This window comes from Sphaeramia orbicularis, chromosome 19 (assembly GCF_902148855.1).
Source record: "Sphaeramia orbicularis chromosome 19, fSphaOr1.1, whole genome shotgun sequence".
NCBI classification, from domain to species: domain Eukaryota; kingdom Metazoa; phylum Chordata; class Actinopteri; order Kurtiformes; family Apogonidae; genus Sphaeramia; species Sphaeramia orbicularis.
In genome coordinates this window covers 20,873,504-20,892,304 of record NC_043975.1, presented here as the reverse complement: position 1 = coordinate 20,892,304, position 18,801 = coordinate 20,873,504, and the positions used below count along the sequence as shown (strand labels likewise).

Sequence of the window (18,801 nt, the reverse complement as noted above, 5' to 3'; positions counted from 1 at the left end):
GAGTTTTTTGTCTCACCTACATAATTTTATTGGATTTTGATCTTTTTTCTTCTTGGTTTTTTTTTTCCGTTTTTTTTATTTATGAGGGAAACATTGGAACATCACTTGAAGGTGTGGAGGTGGAGAAAGTGTCAAAAGTTTCCAAGTGACCACTGGATGTTACATTAGACACATTCCTCTTGTTATTGTTATTTATACACTTCAGTAATCATCTTTGACGAGGTACAGTGATTACATACTGAGTCCCAGCTACACTTTATCTCTAAAGAATAAATCACAGCAGTGGCAACACTGTATATGGTAGAGACTTTTACTGAATAGAATAAAAGGTATTATGTGTATATTTGGGTGAAATGGAAGCTGTCCTTGTCCTGTAACAATACTACACTTCCATCACTTTGGGATTACAAAAAATTATTATTATTATCTATTTATTTATTATTTATCTGGAGCCACTTTTAGTAGCCGCAAGGTGCCGCTATTCTTCCAGTGGTCCATTAAAAAAAGAAAGAAAAAAATCACAATTTACATTAGCAAAAACACACTCAGACATTAGCAATAAACAAAACAAAAAGAAAAAAAGACAAAAAATGCCATAATCCTTAATAATAATAATCCTATAATAATAATAATAATAATAATAATAATAATAATAATAATAATAATAATAATAATAATAATTCCTGTTTTACCCAATCTTAGGGAATTTTTCATTATTTTGCAGCCATAAAAATCCTATGATATACCTCTAATACTACTATGGATATTATTATATGATTACGATATGTAGTATAACATTCAGTTTATACATGCTTCTTTGCATGCTTCAGTGTACATGGATTTTGTTGTATGGCATAGACAAAGAAGACAAACTTGTTCACATTTTCGCTTCTTTGTGCAAAAAACTGACAACAAACAGACTCAAAAAATGTGTCTTGTTTGCAGCAAAATCAGTACTTGTTGAATGTGTAGAGTTTCCAGCTTTTTATGCATTCCAAAATGAAAACAGGCAAATAATAAACATGATGACTGATGTGACGTAGAACATGAAGAAAATTCTATTGATTATTTTCGCCTTTTGGGTCCAGTATCCAGGCTTCCTCTTGTCATCATTGCGGGTGAAGATCACAGACAGAGTTTTCTCCATTTCTTTCAGTTCAGTTGAAACTTGATCCAGTCTGTAGGTGTCCTCTGTAGATTTGCTGACAGTCATCTGGAAAAATGGTTCAAATGATTGTAGTTAATTCATTGATAATACTTAACCCATAAAGACCTAAACCTCCACTGGCGACCAACAGCTAACTGGAATATTTAATATCTATTGAACCATTAATTCTACTAATTAAATAATACTGGTGTAAAACGCAGTTTGTCATCTTTTCATGGTCATCAGATATGACCCATTTGGATGTTCAGAGGCTCCATAGTGAACATGGAAACACATCATCTTCTACAATATTGATGGGCTCTAAGCACAGCCCCACAACTTCCTGAACCTCAGGCAGCTCCTGTATTTCTTGTCTTTCATTATTGGACACACTGATTAATCTGAGTGTGCCTGTGACTTCTTGTAGTGACTACTGTGGTCAGGCACACCTGGATTATTCAGTGTGTCCAATAATGAAAGACAGGAAATAAAGGAGCTGCCTGAGGTTCAGGAAGTTGTGGAGCTGTGCATAGAGCCCATTTGTTAGTAAAACCCATGGAGTTGGATAAATGAAAGTGGATGGAAACACTAGATTTTACATTCACTTATTGATATTTTTGCTGAAAAAGTAACTTTTTCTTCAGTTTTCTCAGTTTTATACATATATGAAAATACATGATTTAAAGTGAAAACTGGAAAAAGAAAAGATAATATTATAATAAATGGTGATACATCACTTGAGAAAAAACATTTTGGAACTGGCACAAAACTAGCACTGAGTCTTTATGGGTTAAATAATAAACAATAAAAATACAGAAGTTAAATAAGAATACAGAAGATAACATGGTGATAAATCACTTAAAGTGTAACTAGAGAGAAAAATTCATTTGGGAACTGCCACAAAACTAGCACTGGGTCTTTATGGGTTAAACAATACGGCTTATTTCATAGCAAAATCAAGAATTTCAGAGACAAAAAAAATATCAGTCTATATATTTGTCAAATTGCAGCCACACCTTTCTATCTTCAAGCAACAGGTCAGCAGGAGTTTCATCAGAAGACACGTTGGACAAACACTGGCACCATTTTCTCACCTCTGAAATAATGCACGGGACAAATAACTGTAGTAAATAAAAAACTCAACTGAACTTCTGTCTACACTGAGAATATGTAAATGTCACCACATATAAACTTCAGTAACTATTACTTTTGTCATGTTTGTTGTTAGATTTGTCACCACAGTTCTCATTCAGGCTTTGGTCTCTTTCTACCTCTTTGTCTTGGGATTCAGAATCTTTGTCAATCAAATACATCACTACAATTGTCTCAAGGAGGCTGAGCAACATGAACCCAAAAATCCCGATGCAGTAGACGGCTGTGAGGAGCACAGAGAATAAATATTGGTTAATTAGATAGAGGTGTTGGTTTTTAAGGCTTGACAGCTCAAAAATGGTTCTTTACCTATAAGTGGGATCCTGTTTGATGATGCAGGCAGGATTTCATTGAGAAGAAGCTGCATTACGGTGACAGCGAGGAGCACCGTGATCTTAAAACTCAGCTTCTCACCACCTCTGTCTGAGATCAGGAAGGAGGACAAGTCCAGACACAGGAAGAACAGGACAGGCAGCAAGAAGTTGATGACGTACAGCATAGACCTCCTCTTCATGTAGATCTGTGGATGGATATATGAAGGTAAAGTGGCTGCATTTCCTGCACATTTACATCTGAACAGCTGATGGCGTTACAGTATGTTGTGTTTGGGTCATGACCTGCATATGAGAAGTGGATGAAGCTTCTGTGCCATCGTCCATTGATTGGTTTGGAGCCTTCAATTCCAAAGCACTGAGTTTGCATTTTTACTGTGGATGTCTTGTTTTTTTAAGTGCTTACACGGTACACGGTGAATATAAGAATAATTTTTTTTTAGTTTTTTGATAATTACAATGTCAAGAACGGTACAGCATTAGCTGGTCTAATTAGAAGGCTACCTGACAGCATATAAACCAATAAGAATTAATAGCACTATTAGCAAATGTAGCTATATTATGCTAACAGGGTGTTGTAATCAAGTAAGTTGAGCTGTGTCTCTGCAGCTCAGATTTTGAGTCAGATTTTTGAAGCTTTTGTTTATTGAACAAGACAGATTTTTTTTTCCTGATAAACAGCTTTTCTGCAGTTGGATTTAAGAAATTATTGCAACAAGACAAATTATTTTGTTTTGTAAATCTTTCAAAAGGTTTACTTGTTTACTGTTTCAAGCATTAGCATCAGTGCAACCATCATCAGTTACATGTTCCCAACTCTCTTCTCTTGTCCAAATAAATTTTTAAAAGTTGGGGTTTTTTTTCATTCTAAAAGGTCAAATGCCAAAATGAAAAACTTTAGCCACAGTGGTTCACTTTAGAAAACACTAGAGCAGGGATGGACAGCCCTGGTCCTGGAGAACCACTATCCTGCATGTTTTAGATGTATCCCTCTTCCAACACCCATTTCAGATGACGAGCCTATCATTAAGCTCTGCAGACGCCTGATAACAACTGTCAGGTGGCCTTGAAGAGGGAAACATCTAAAACACAAAGGATAGTGGCTCTCCAGGACCAGGGTTGGCCACCCCTGCACTAGACGATGGACAACAAAACTGGATGCTCCAACGTATGTATTTTTTTTTTCCTCTTCATTGCTGTAATACTTACTGTATAAATGATCATGTCTTGATCCAGTCCATATTTGTTGACAGTTTGGTTAATGACTGTCACGTTCATGAATTGCCACTCGTACTGAGTTCGCATCACCTCACGAGAATACTCTGTGACCTCAGAGGAATCAGCGGTGAGTAGGAGTTGTATTTCTCTGTCTGACGAGGGAGATAAAGAATAAGACTGATGTTTATAACCACAGTTATGAGGAATAGGAATGAATGATACATGTTAAACTGAGCCAGACAGAGAACAAATAAGTAAAATAGGAGACAATGAGAGGAAGTCTCACCAGAGTGGACGACTGACTTGAATGAAAGGGTGCAACTTTGTGTGTCGAAAGGAAAATTGTAAACGTGCATCCTGCAGGTGCTGATCAGGACCTGATCATTTTTAAGAGCAACTAGACCTGAGTATGAAATGATGAGATATGGACTCGGAGGAGCCTTGTCTTTCTCTATCCTGTATTACACACACACAAGTACACAGTAAAACACACAACACAAAGATATCTGCAAATAATTCTTCTCATTCTTTTTTTTTTTTTTTTTTTTTTAAATTTTTTATACATTTTTAGAAACAATTGTTGGCTAAAAATGGGATGCTTGCTTGTAATTAATTGATTAGTAGAACTCCATGCATGATGACACCATTTTTAGTCATTTGGCAACATGTACATTTGTTTACACTTACATCTCCTCAATAGTTATGTCTGGTTTCCAAAGAGCTTCAGTAGGAATACTAATATGTTTAATCCCACTAAAGTCTTCAGGATTCCAGGAAATGTAATCATTTTGCCAGCTCTACAGAGAGTACAAATAATGCAATAAAAATGTGAATTAAATAAACAATATTAATATTAATACATGGTCTTCAGAATAAACTTACCATAAAAATCCAGACGTAGGGAACAAATTTTTGTTCAATCTCCCGCTAAAAATAAAACCAAAAAATTGTGAGAAAAACTTTGGGGACAATATGTCACAAACAGATATATGTGAAACTAAACCTTAAAATTAAAGGGGTTATATGTAGGATTTCTAACTTCAAATATTAGAAATTACATGAAAATATGTTTGGAATAAAGAGTCTTGAAGTTTTGCTAAAGATATCAATGTATTGGATTGTAGATATATAAACTAAATAAATTCATACCAACAGTCCAATAGATTTATATGACCACTAGAGGGAGTAGTGAGTCACTCTGCTGGTCTCCCACAGTGCAGAAAACTAACACCACTGGGCCTTTGACCAAAACATCCCAAAATGACAAGATGGGACAAGAACTGCTAGGACAACTTCAAAGAAAGTGACAAAGTGATCGAAGGTAGAAGCACTGCTGTTGTTTTCACCGCTGGACACAGCTTCAAATTAAAATAATGGAGTTTGATACTGAAATTGGAGAATTGCTGCAATAGGTGAGTTTCATTATGAGGCTCATTAAGTTATACATTCATTTTGTGATGTAATTATCTTCATTTGTTGATCTATATTAAATTGTGACAGTTCAAACTTTGTTCGGACAATTCCACACAGATCTTCAGTGCATCTATTGACAACACAAGTCATACAGAAAACACATGTGATGTGTACTTTTACTGTGGCTAAGCTAAGCTTACAGAACTGTAATGTAAACTATCAACTGATGCAGCATGTGAAGATTCTAAGACACAGTACAATTTTGACTGACAGTAAAAATTCATTCATTTCATTTTCATTACCTCCGCCAGGAGGTATTGTGATCACTTTGCTTTTTGTATTTGCATGTTTGTTTGTTAGCAAGACAACTCAAAAAGTAATGGACAGATTTTCACGAAACTTTCAGGAAATGCTGATATTGGCACAAGGAAGAAATTATTAAATTCTGGTGGTGTTGGGGGAGGGCAGAGCTGTCTTGGCGGTGGTCTGTGCTCTCTGAGTGCTTTTCTTGTTTTATTTGTTTATTTTGAGCATTTACAGAATACCTGCAAATTTAAAATTCCAAAATCATTCATCTACACTCGAAGAGGAGTGGGAAGAAGAGCAACTTATTTAATCCCACCCCCATTCTCATCATTAAATAACTTAATACAATAACGTTTTAAATGCTCACTCCTGTCCTTAGACTTACAGCAAGAACAATGAACAAAATAGGCCTATACTGAATTAGAGTAAGCTCATTCGACAGTATTAATATTATATAACCAAAATGTGTGTGAAAAATAGGAACAAAGTACATTCCTGGTGGTCTTACCATGGGTAACAGTTAACTTACAGTATAATAATTACATACTGACAATGGTAAGAAAAACTTCAATACCACAAATGGTAAAGGGCAGCACATACTAGCAATGGTAAGAACAACACCAGAAGGTAAGGGACCACACATACCAACTAAATGAGGAACGATTAGCATACATTAACAGTATATGATAGAATATTGATGAAACATAAGTATTAGGACTCTCTTTCTTCATACTGGGACCAGACCATATGTTTATATAACAGTTTAAATCTGTGGATATTTTAGCATTGCTTGTGTTGGATGTCCAGACTGTTCCAAAGTTTAACTCCGCATACAGACACACAAAAACATTTACAAAAATAACCAGCTATGAGTTTTTATTTGAAGAAAACTTAATGATACCATAATACAGATGTAAAAAAAAAAAAAAAATAGCTTTATACTTTATTCAGTGACCGATACATAGGGTTGATTTCATTGATGGCTTTGGTAGTCCTGTGTGTTCTAGTTTGCTTGTGTTACTGTAAATTTGGAATATTTATACTACATATAACCTCTTTCACAGGAAGTTTTCCCTTGCAACTGTATTGACATCATTACAGGACACCATTGCTATTAAAATAACTTCATTGTAGCACAATTCCATGTGAATAAAACTGTTATATGTACATAATTGACTGTAAGAAGTACCTCACTTAGAATGCATTTACACTGAAGTATAAAAGCAAAATGACCATGTAATGCCTCACTATGCAGAGTTTTAACTACTTACCACATCTAGAATGGCATAGAGCATTATCTCTAGGAAAACTTGTAAGACCTCTGTGTGGTCTTTAACAGGTCGGGTCATGGTGAACAGGTCTTTGTTTGATGTCAGGTTCAGGTAATTTAAGACATCCTGGTATGTGTTGTTTCCCTCGGCGGATGCCCCACCTTCAGTAAAATACACAGGAAGCCTCAGTTAATTCTATAACAATTCAGGCTTCCAATCCCTGCTCTAACAAACAAATATCTTGCATTGAAATCTGACTCTTGTGGTCACAGAAACATAACAGATGTACAACAGATGTAGTCAGGCATTTAGGATAGTCTCATGAGTCCATTAAAGACAATAAGAGTAAATGGGAGGACAGAACCCACAGCACAGGACTTAATGAACTGATTCACTTGCAGCAATTCACAATTTTCTCATAATCTGTACCTTTATAAGACTGTATACTATCATAACACTGCTTTGCTCCATATGTAGAAAACAATAGAATATTTTTTCATTTAGTAGAACAAATATAATAATTTTCTTGTCAAACAAACCACTGCTATAACATTATTTTTATGAATCTATTGTGCTTAGTAAATAGCCATGCAATATAGGAAAATGTAAAATGAGCCAAACCCTGAAAAGGTCATGGTCAGTAATGCTCTATACCAGGGGTGGGCAACCTGAGGCTCCGGAGCCACATTTGGCTCTAGTGGCTCCATGTGACTTTATCAAAAAACATATGAAAATGAACAACACTAAGGCTTTTTTTTTCTTTTTACATATTTTGCTATTTTTGTTGGAACCAAAAAGTCATTCTGATGTTATGCAGGTGTAATAATGCAGACTATAATCCAAATGAATAAAAACAAAATAGAAGCAGTAGTAGTAGTAAAAGCGGAGTACTTTTTATTTTATGACACTGCCTGTATTCATCTGTATTTCCATTGCAAAGAAAGCCTTCACATGCCAGTACATTTTTGCTGCACAACACAATAACAACACTTGTCACCATTTTCTTTAGTGTAGTTCTGTAATTTCTTTGTAGTTCTGTAAATGCGCCAAAACTCCGACTTATTCTCAACATATTCCATACAAACTAATCCTAAAGAATTTCTTACACAGTCACCACTGTGAGGTAAAGGTTTTGGCTCAAGACAGTTTTGTTTTTCTATTTCTGTCCTAAAATGGCTCTTTGGATAGTAAAGGTTGCCGACCCCTGCTCTATATAATCTATGTTAATTGTTCAGGCAAATTTTCTATGGAATCATTTTTTAATCATAAGAAGATTCAGTGATAACATCACCTACCTGTGAGGAACAGCAGAAAGAGGAAACTGGCCAGCATCATCACTCAATCACTGCAGAGAATCCACAGTGGAAATATTAAGCCTGGTCCTTTTATTGGAAGAGGGTTGGGTCAACTGAGTGATCAGTCATTTGGCAGAGACTATCAGAGAGCCACCCACACTCTGGGCAAAAAAAGAAAAAGAATCTGGAAGACTTGCAGAATGAGAACCTTAACTACAACCAAGAAAATCTTAACCTTCAGTAATGATCCAGGGTGTATGCACTGGAGAGATCAGACTCAGACTCAGTTTTATTGTCATTCAATCAATAGTACATGATAGAACAAAATGTAGTCACCCAGGTCTCAGTTTGTAGCATAAAAAGAGAAGAATAAAATGTAAAATAAAATATATAAACGGTAAGTAGGATAGAATAACTACCATAAGAAAGATGTAAAAAAATAAAATTAAATTAAAAAAATAAACTTAGTGGATCATAACATGCACATATTCAATAGTATGTAACATAAACTGCTGTATATTATAACTGAAGAGAGGAACTGTGATGTTACCCCTTAGTTTGTGAACTGCCATTTTTAAGCCAGTAGTGATTTCGATGTTGCAACATTGGCTTTTTGGAGCCAGAAGTGACCATATTTGGACAAAAAGGGCGGGACTACAGAAGCCCATGGGGCCAGAGCTAATGCTAAGTGCTAGCCCTTCATTCTATACCAAGGGGGTTCCCGTCCCTTCAGTATGTAATCACACAAAAATGTGCATTGTTTTTCTAGAATAAGCCACAAAGAATGTCCACCATGCTGCTCTACACTGCCATATTTACACAATAGTTCACAGTAAACAAAGCTTAATTATGAGGTTATGAGATTATTTTACATTAGCTTTGGAAGAGTAGTTACAAGCCAGTTCATTTACACTCAGTGATAGCATTAGAATAATTTTCTTTTAAACCCTACTTATATTTTTACATATTTATACAGAGGTCATTTAAAGTGCATTACAGTGAAATGTTAATGACCCATACATAAATAAAAATAGTTAATAATAGAAATGAATGTAATAGTGTAATATTGTTTTTCACTTTAATTCACAAACACAGATAACACTGCCTCAGTGATGATAAACACTTGTGGTACATTTACTCTGCACATTCCTAATTGAGGTACTTGTTTTTTATGTGGTTACAATTGTAAAGAGTTTGTAAAGTTGTATGATGGCACTTTAGCAAGCAGTATCAATTATTAAGTTGTGTTTTTTACTGCTTCCTTTATTTTAACCACATCCAGTTAGTGGTATTTTACTGATGGATTTTAAATGGAGAGAGCTTTAAAAATACCCACTTAAAAAAAACAAAACAAAACAAAAAAACTACCTGTATTTGCTTCTCTAACTCATCTCATAATGGGTTTTCTGTGACCATGAGGATTGTATGTCAGTATATTTACAATGATAAAAAAACGGGGAAGAAATATGTTCAATCCACATTAGCCTATTATTACAGAGACCTTATGCCACGTTTCCATGAAAGATTTTTGCATGCTTGTGTGCTTAAGTTTTGCTGGGAGCTGATAGTTTGGTGACATTTGTTAATTCCAGTTCTAACCTAATGACTTTTTTATTGTCCTACATCCCTGATAACAGCACAGGAACTCAGGAGTGACTTCAACCCTAACCCTCTACAGTAACACCAGTGTCCTACTGTAGAGACTGTGAGCTTACACTGATCAGCTGTAACCACTGACCAGTGGTAATAATATTGATTATATTTATTACAACAGCACCAATCGCTGGGTTGGATATATTAGACAGTAAGTGTACATTAAGTCCTGGAAGTGGTTGTGTTAGAAGCAGCAAAATGAGCAATGAAAGAAACTGAATGACTGTGCCATACTTTAATGATGATGACTAAGTCAGAGTATCTCCACAACTACAGGTCTTGGTGGGTGTTCCTGGTCTGCAGTGGTGACGAACCAAAAGTAGACTAAGGAAGGACATCCTAATCTCAGGCCAACTGAGCATCTGTGGGAGGTGTTGGACGAATCAATCTGATCCATTGAGGCCCATCTCTGCACTTCCAAGGCTTCAGAGATCTGCTGATAATGTTTTCGTCCAGATACCACAACACACCTTCAGAGGTCTGGTGGGGTCTAGGCCTCAGGTCAGAGCTGTTTTTGTGGAAAAAGGGGAACCTACACAATATTAGACAGGTGGTAATAATGGTATGCTCCCATAGATGCTGGATTGGTTGAGATCCAGTTGTTCTTTAGTTTCACTTTTGGCAGGTACCAACCACTATACACTGGGAATAAACAACAAAATCTGGAGATGCACTGACCCAGTGATTTTACCACAATTTCTCCCTTGTTACAGTTACTCAGAACCCAACTTTTGTCAATTTTACTGTTTCTAACACATCAACTTTGAGGTCAACATGTTCACTCACTGCCCATATATTCTAAAGACAGATCCCATTGTGACGAGACAATCAAAATTAATACCAATCAGCGGTCATAATGTTATGGCTGAGTGATGTATAAATCAGCTAATGTCAACATATTTCCAGCACTTACTACAACACAGACTCCAACAGAGACTTCACATATGCAAATAAGCCTTAGCGTTTATAACTAATAATTATTATACAAATGCAGAGATTATACATTACCCTCTTTATTATCAAACTTTAATCCACTATTATCAGAAGTGTAAAGTGTTTCTCCAAAGTATTCAGACTATTTTGGCATATCATAATGCAACATTTTTAATGTACACAAATGCACATGATAATAAATGTTGTATAAGAATACCTGAGAGGAAGAGCGATACATGAGTTAGAATCTTTTTAGAGATGTTATTAGATGTACGGAGAATAAATCAGGTAATGGACAGGTTATTTTATTTGTACAAAGTTAAAATGATGATACTTGTGTGACATGTCGTGTTTTGATAACGAAGCAATAATAGTCTATTCATTACTCCACTGTGAAAAAATAAAACTGAAAAACACAGCGATCATTGTAACATAAAAAATGAAGAAAACTCTATTGAATTTTTTAGCCAGTCTGGTCCAGTATCCTGGTTTCTTTTCTATGTGTCCAGCAAGAAGCAAAGAAAGTGTCTTCTCCACCTTCTTCAGCTCATCTGACAGCCTTTCCAAAGCACGGAACTCTTCAGTCAATTTACTGCTCGCATCCTGTGAAAGTAATTCAGTAGAGCAGCTTTATGGCAATTATTGATTAAAAGCTTGAAATGAGACTTTAAGTGCATCTTAGTTCAAACCTGTCGATCCAGCAGTGATGGGATGTCAGCAGAGGACACATCATAGATGGATGAACCATAAACTTTTCCTGCAAGGACATATGGATCAAAGAACAAACAATATAAACAAGAAAAGCACTGAGAGCACAGACCTCCGCCAAGACAGATCTGCCCCCCACCCCCGATCACCACCAAAATTTAATCATTTCTTCCTTGTGTCAGTGTCAACATTTCCTGAAAATTTCATGACAATTCATCCATAATTTTTTGAGTTATCTTGCTAACAAACAAACAAACAAGCAAACAAACATGCACGCAAACACACAAAGCAAAGCGATCACAATACCTCCTGGCGGAGGTAACTAATTTAAGATTCTACATGTAAGATTTACACATATTTGAGTAAATATGTGAAGTTTGTGTTGAGAGGTAGTTTTTGTAGATGCTAGCTTATGCCATTTCTAAACTAACAATAGGCAGTTGTTTTACAATGATACTATTGAAATTGACAGTGAAAAGTGACCAGAGTCCTGTACATGGGAATTATTGTGTAGCCTGTTATCAGATGCAGGAACCCACTACAATTACTGTATTAGTTGAGAAGTGCTAGCTGGTATCCACAAATGATGGCATACAGAAGTTTTACATGATGAAGCCTTATGACTTTATGTTAAATTAAAACAAATTTTCTTGGGTTGGTGTGCGTCCTGGTGATTTGGTGACGTTATGTCAGCGTGGTCCAATAATAAGCACACATAGAATAATAAGCTCAGGAAGAATTCAGGTGAAATGTGGACTGTTTTATGGTCAATGCACTTTGATAAGGCCTTTCTCTGTAATTCTAAACAAACTAAGACGAGTAGAAAAAATTCTCCCTTTAGCCCACCTGCTCTGTTTTCAGCAGCACCTCCTGCAGACTTAACTGTCATGGTCATAGCAGTCTTAAATACTCTCCTCCCCAAATGTTGTGGTTTGAAATGGGAACTAACTCTCACAGCAGTAGAAATTCTGATTTCAAAGCTGGAATCAGCTTACCTGAATTCTGCAAATAAATTCATAGTTGATTCAGCACAATCATTATTTAACAATGTTTTGTATGTACACAGTACGAATCTCACCTCTGTCAAAAACATTATCAGTGTGGTTCCAGTTATCCCTGGCATCTTCTCTTAAACATCCCACATTGTCTGCTGCGTTATCCCGATAAACATTGTCTTTTTTCATCAGATACATGACCACAATCGTCTCCAGGAGGCTGAGTAGCATCAGAGTAAACATCCCAATGCAGTAGACCGCTGCAGGTGACATTCAATAATGCAGATGATTAAATACTTGTTTGGTCAACATTGTCCTGACTTAAAGCAAAACTCCTCTACCTATAAGCGGAATCCTGTCTGATGACGCTGGCAGAATTTCATTCAGAATAAGCTGCAATACTGTGACGGCGAGCAACACAGTGACTTTGAAAGTGAGTTTTTCCTCCCCGTTGTTTGAGATGAGGAAGGAGGCCAAGTCCAGACACAGGAAGAACAGGACGGGCAGCAAGAAATTGATGACGTACAGAAGAGACCTTCTCTTCATATTTATCTGTGGAATAGTGTTCAATGCAGCTGATTGTTATGTAGATCTACATTAAAAAAAAAAAAAAAACAACTACAGAACAAGTCATTTCAGTTTGTCTACAAAGGTCAGCAAAGACCTTATATCAATAAAAAAGACAAAACCATGGCAAGACAAAGTCACTATTAAACCTTTGCAGTAACTAAACAAGTTAACAGTAAAGTCTTTGTAGATGGACTACCCAAAATAAAGTATTAATACAAAAGGTTGCACATCCAAAGTACAATATCTATACTCTACCAACACTTATATAGAGTATTTAAAATAGTTGATGTACAAGTAATAAGTAATTACAACAATACTATAACATGGTATATGTTACACTTATGAGTAGGAAGCAGCTGAACAAGTATATACAAGGCAACATTCTGATTATAGAATGGGAAGAGTGTGAATAAGTTATACTTCTTGCCACTCCTTTTCGGGCAAAAATTTGTGAAGTGTGTGTTTATGTGTGTATATGAATGTATATGTAGATGTAGATGTATATATGAATCTATTCTCACTTGTTGATGTTTATGATCTTTTTGTGTTTTTTTTTTACACATGCTTGAAATAGATGACCAACCAACCAACCAGTCAATCTATCAGTCAGTCCCAGAAGTATGTCTGCTTGTGTAAATTCTTAAGCTACAGTTTCTTTAAATGCATACTTATATTGACTAACAGAAGATAAACACTACATACAGTGTAGATAATGATGTCCTGATCAGGGTTGGTGATGTTGTGGGTTGTAACTTTCATATTTATGAACAGCCACTCGTATTGAGTCCGCATCACTTCACGAGACCATTCTGTGGCTTCTGATGAGTTGTCGCTCGCCTGGAGTCTTATGTCTTTAGCTGATGTGAAAAAAAAAAACAAAAAACCGACACAATGAAAGAAACAAGGTTAGTTTCTTCCCTTGTCATCTGAATTTTTTAATCAACTTAAAATTGTTACAGTGGGAGTTGTAGTTTTTTTTTTTTTTTTTTTTTTTAAGCCAAATTATTCGTCATGACTAGAAAAATATTCACTACTAAGTGTCTTTATGCATCAGGTATCATCATTTTGACATTTAACATACTGTTATTAATGTTATTAACACCAGTCCTCACCAGTGTGAATGGCAGACTTAAATGTGAGGTTGCAGCTCTGTGTGTCGAATGGAAATTTGTAAACATGCATCCGGCAGGTGCTGACCAGAGCCTGGTCTTCATGAACTTCAACATATCCTTTAGAATCGATGAAGAGATATGGAATAACTGGTGCTTTGTCCTTCTCTGTCCTAAATGACAACACACATTTACTGTAAATACAGACATCATGGCAATTTCTCCACCATTTTGTGTAGATATATGAGTAATATAATCCATGCAACACGATAGCACTGACATCTCTTCAATGATAAGATCAGGCTTCCACAAAACTTCAGTAGGAAGGGACACTTTATCAATTCCACAAAAGTCATTTCGTTTCCAAGAAATATATTCATTCTGCCACCTCTGCAGTGCAAAAAAACAAAAACAAAAGGTTAAAAGTGAGAAAACTGAATAGTAAATAATAGTGACAAAGACATTTGACCTGTTTGACAGAGCTCACCGTAACAGTCCAAACATAAGGAATGAATTTCTGGTCTTTCTCAACCTACAACCGAAAACATGTAAGTGAAAACTATTGAGACAACACAAACATGTCATCATATTAAATGGACGCTATTCACAAACAGTTTTATAAGGTACAATCAATGTCTGTAATGAAGGATAATTCATTACCTCCGCCAAGGAGGTTATGTTTTTGCCAGGGTTTGTTTGTCTGTTTGTTTGTCTGTTTGTCTGTCCGTTAGTGTGCAACATAACTCAAAAAGTTATGGACAGATTTTGATGAAATTTTCAGGGTTTGTTGGAAATGGGATAAGGAAGAAATGATTAAATTTTGGTGGTGATCGGGGGTGGGGGGGGCCCACGGTGGGGGGGGGGGGCATTTCCAACAAACCCTGAAAATTTCATCAAAATCTGTCCATAACTTTTTGAGTTATGTTGCACACTAATGGACAGACAGACAGACAAACAAACAAACAAACCCTGGCAAAAACATAACCTCCTTGGCGTGGGGGGGGCCCACAGGGGGGACCACTGATCAGCCTTGGCGGAGGTCTGCGCTCTCCGAGTGCTTCTAGTTGATAATGAACTAGAAGCACTCGGAGAGCGCAGACCTCCGCCAAGGCTGATCAGTGGGCCCCCCCGTGGGCCCCCCCACCCCCGATCACCACCAAAATTTAATCATTTCTTCCTTATCCCATTTCCAACAAACCCTGAAAATTTCATCCAAATCTGTCCATAACTTTTTGAGTTATGTTGCACACTAACGGACAGACAAACAAACAAACAAACAAACAAACAAACAAACAAACAAACAAACAAACAAACAAACCCTGGCAAAAACATAACCTCCTTGGCGGAGGTAATAATGATACAGTTATTGGTGAGGTGAGCACTGTAGGGCATCTAGACAAAATATCTATCAAAAAATAGTTATTAGGGGGTGGTTGGTTATCGTACAGGGGTGGGGAACTCCGGTCCTTCAGAGCCAGTATCTTGCATTTTTTAGATGCTTTCCTCTTCCAACACAACTGGTTCAATTAATGATTAACTCATCATCAAGCTCTGTAGAAACCTAGGAATGATATAATGGCTTCTAGGTGTGCTGGAAGAGGAAAATATCTAAAACATGCAGGATACCGGCCCTTTACATATACATATACACATATACACACACATATATATATATATATATATATATATATATATATATATATATATATATATATATATATATATATATATATAAATAAATAAATATATATACAGGGTGGGGAAGCAAAATTTACAATGAACATTTAGTTGTTTTTTCTCAGCAGGCACTACGTCAATTGTTTTGAAACCAAACATATATTGATGTCATAATCATACCTAACACTATTATCCATACCTTTTCAGAATCTTTTGCCCATATGAGTAATCAGGAAAGCAAACGTCAAAGAGTGTGTGATTTGCTGAATGCACTTGTCACACCGAAGGAGATTTCAAAAATAGTTGGAGTGTACATAAAGACTGTTTATAATGTAAAGAAGAGAATGACTATGAGCAAAACTATTACGAGAAAGTCTGGAAGATACTATTAAAGAAGAATGGGAGAAGTTGTCACCCGAATATTTGAGGAACACTTGCGCAAGTTTCAGGAAGCGTGTGAAGGCAGTTATTGAGAAAGAAGGAGGACACATAGAATAAAAACATTTTCTATTATGTCATTTTTCTTGTGGCAAATAAATTCTCATGACTTTCAATAAACTAACTGGTCATACACTGTCTTTCAATCCCTGCCTCAAAATATTGTAAATTTTGCTTCCCCACCCTGTGTGTGTGTGTGTGTGTGTGTATGTATATATATATATATATATATATATATATATATATATATATATATATATATATATATATATATGGTTTAAAGAAAGGGGTAATAAGCTCTGCTTCTTCTCACTCCTTTTCGAATATGACTCTTTTTCTTTTTTTGTGTGTATTTATTATGTTTTGCGGCCTTGAATTTTCATTTCTATATTATGTTGTGCAAAGTCAATTAGTAGCAATCAGAAAGCTTGTACCATTTCCATATTTGAGATAAATCAATAAAAATAAATAAATACTTATCAATCATTCATGCCACGCAGTACTAATGACTTAGTAAGCTTTTTTTAAAAATTCTAATATTATGTCACCGATGCCAACATCTTGAAGGACAGAAATACGAACAGTAACTAGTTACTGTGAATGTACATGACCACTAGAGGGAGTAATGACCAAAGTGTCAGAATGTGATGAGAACTGAACTTTAGTGAGTTTTATTTAATTATCATGCTGTTCGCTGCCATTTGTTGATCCATGGATTAGACAAAACTGACCAAATGTATTTTGGTCTGTAGGAGAAAACTTGATGTATTATAAAAATGTGAGTAAATAATGCATTTCATACTTTATTCAGTATGTTGATATGTAGTCCATGGTCTTGGCAGTCACAGGTGTGTTCTGTAGTAAGTAACCCCTTTAATAAAGCCATTATTACATCCCATTATGAGAGCATGATAAATCTGTAGGACAGAACTATAATCTGTCCAAGAAAATGAGGCAATTATTGAAAATTGTATTTTAAAGCTTTGATTCTTACCACGTCTAAAATGGCATAGAGCAGGACTTCCAGTGACACCCATGTGGGCTGTGTGTAGTCTTTAACGGGTCGGGTCATGAAGTACAGCTCATTGGATTTAGTCAGGTTAAGATAATTTAACACTTCCTGATAACTGCATTTCCTCTCTGTGGACACCCCACCTGCAGTGAAAATATTGAGACATATTCACATTTAATTATCAAAAATGCTCTTTATTTATTAAAAAAAAAGAAAAACTACAACAACATTAATTTCTGTGGTCATACAAATATTTTTTGCAATTATTACAGCTGCTTGACAAACACCAGGTTAGATATATCTCCAGTAATATCCTGTAACTGTGGTCACTGAAAGCCTGTTTATGAGACAGACAGGAATACAGAGCATTCCTGTCATCACTCGGCTAATGATGTCAACATTTTTGCTTACATTTGTTCAAGATTCATCTTCTGTAGACCAACGACTTTATATTAATATTGCCATACAATTACATTTTTTTTTTTTCTTTACCCAATTTTTGTGATCAATTGTGCGGAAAAAAAAACAACAGAATTTTACACAAAATAATATAATTTCATCATTGTACAGGAATGACTTTCTAGCATCATTTTCAAGACATTGGTTGGAAATGTAACCTAAAACCCAGAGAAATGCTTTTTTCCTGAAATATGAGAATCTTAATTCATTTCATACAGTCTGAAGAGTCACTGAGTGACAGTTTTTAGTACTTAGCAAGCGGGTCTCTCTTCACATTGTTGGTCAATTATATCCACACATTAAAGCCTTGCATTAACTCACATTCATAATAATCACAACAATCATCTGCACTTACATGACAAAATGACAGAAACAGAAAGGTGTTCTCAGTTGGACTTACCTGTGAGGAAAAGCAGAGAGATGACAGCAGTAAACATCATGAGTTCAACACCTGTTACACTCCAAGTCTGAGCAACATAAATGGTCTCTGTGTACTGTAAGTCTGGAAAAAAACACTGCTTTGTAATGGAAGAGAGCCAGACAGACTAAGTGACCAATCCTTTTTCGATTTTTTTTTTTTTCCTTTAGAAGAAATCTCATTAGTGTAAAAGGCAGCTGTACATAATGGTAGTAATGTAACCAGAGTAACCAGAGGACATTTAGAGGAGGATGTAGAAAGGAGGAGCAACATAAAAATGTAATAAACAGGACATGCATGAAGAAGAGTAAATAAACATTTACATACTTAGGGCTGGATCTACTAAAGGTTTGCAGTATGAAAACGTGTGCAAAGTCATTGAAAAATGTACAAACTGATTTACTAACAGTGCACACCAAGGGCTGCGTCTTTCAAAAGTGCCAAATAGCGCGTTTGCGTCCAGTCACTACGTATGCTGTAATGAATATGCAATATGGGATGTTTACATGCAATTGTGCGTGTGAAGGGAGGAGAAAATGTAAATATATTAATTTAGCATACCCAAAGTGATTTAACAAACCCGAAAGCAATTTTGCAGATAAAAACTGCATCTATATTTAACACGTCTCAAAGGGAGGTGCAAACAGTTTGTATGCGTAATTGTACAAACATGGCTGTGGTTGTTGTCGCAGGAA

At 35.8% G+C, this 18,801-nt stretch overlaps 2 protein-coding genes across 2 annotated transcripts; both read right to left on the bottom strand.

Annotated features, from left to right (window-relative positions):
* Positions 1 to 726: 726 nt before the first annotated feature.
* On the bottom strand, positions 727 to 6,863 carry LOC115410493 (5-hydroxytryptamine receptor 3A-like). The gene is made up of 9 exons (XM_030122148.1): positions 6,840 to 6,863; positions 4,732 to 4,776; positions 4,537 to 4,646; positions 4,136 to 4,305; positions 3,841 to 4,001; positions 2,609 to 2,819; positions 2,355 to 2,522; positions 2,164 to 2,243; positions 727 to 1,213 (listed from the first exon to the last, which is right to left on the bottom strand). The coding sequence occupies exons 1-9, from the start codon at positions 6,861 to 6,863 to the stop codon at positions 986 to 988; spliced, it is 1,197 nt and encodes a 398-aa protein (XP_029978008.1). The 3' UTR covers positions 727 to 985.
* Positions 6,864 to 11,095: 4,232 nt separating this feature from the next.
* Positions 11,096 to 18,299, bottom strand: LOC115410492 (5-hydroxytryptamine receptor 3A-like). The gene is made up of 10 exons (XM_030122147.1): positions 18,089 to 18,299; positions 17,212 to 17,372; positions 14,590 to 14,634; positions 14,383 to 14,492; positions 14,106 to 14,275; positions 13,696 to 13,850; positions 12,765 to 12,975; positions 12,507 to 12,683; positions 11,410 to 11,477; positions 11,096 to 11,323 (listed from the first exon to the last, which is right to left on the bottom strand). Exons 1-10 carry the CDS (start codon positions 18,126 to 18,128, stop codon positions 11,096 to 11,098), a joined length of 1,365 nt encoding a protein of 454 aa, XP_029978007.1. The 5' UTR covers positions 18,129 to 18,299.
* Positions 18,300 to 18,801: the final 502 nt, after the last annotated feature.

Bases quoted from the DNA above. Each gene is read 5' to 3' on its own strand.
- LOC115410493 (XM_030122148.1), bottom strand. From the start codon at position 6,863: ATGCTCTATGCCATTCTAGATGTG. The intron at 4,777-6,839 runs GTAAGTAGTTAA...TTTTATTTTTAG, and splicing joins TCTATGCCATTCTAGATGTG to CGGGAGATTGAACAAAAATT. The intron at 4,306-4,536 runs GTAAGTGTAAAC...TGTGTAATACAG, and splicing joins GACATAACTATTGAGGAGAT to GATAGAGAAAGACAAGGCTC.
- LOC115410492 (XM_030122147.1), bottom strand. From the start codon at position 18,128: ATGATGTTTACTGCTGTCATCTCTCTGCTTTTCCTCACAG. The intron at 14,635-17,211 runs GTAAGAATCAAA...TTTCGGTTGTAG, and splicing joins TCTATGCCATTTTAGACGTG to GTTGAGAAAGACCAGAAATT. The intron at 11,324-11,409 runs GTTTGAACTAAG...TTACTTTCACAG, and splicing joins CATCACTGCTGGATCGACAG to GATGCGAGCAGTAAATTGAC.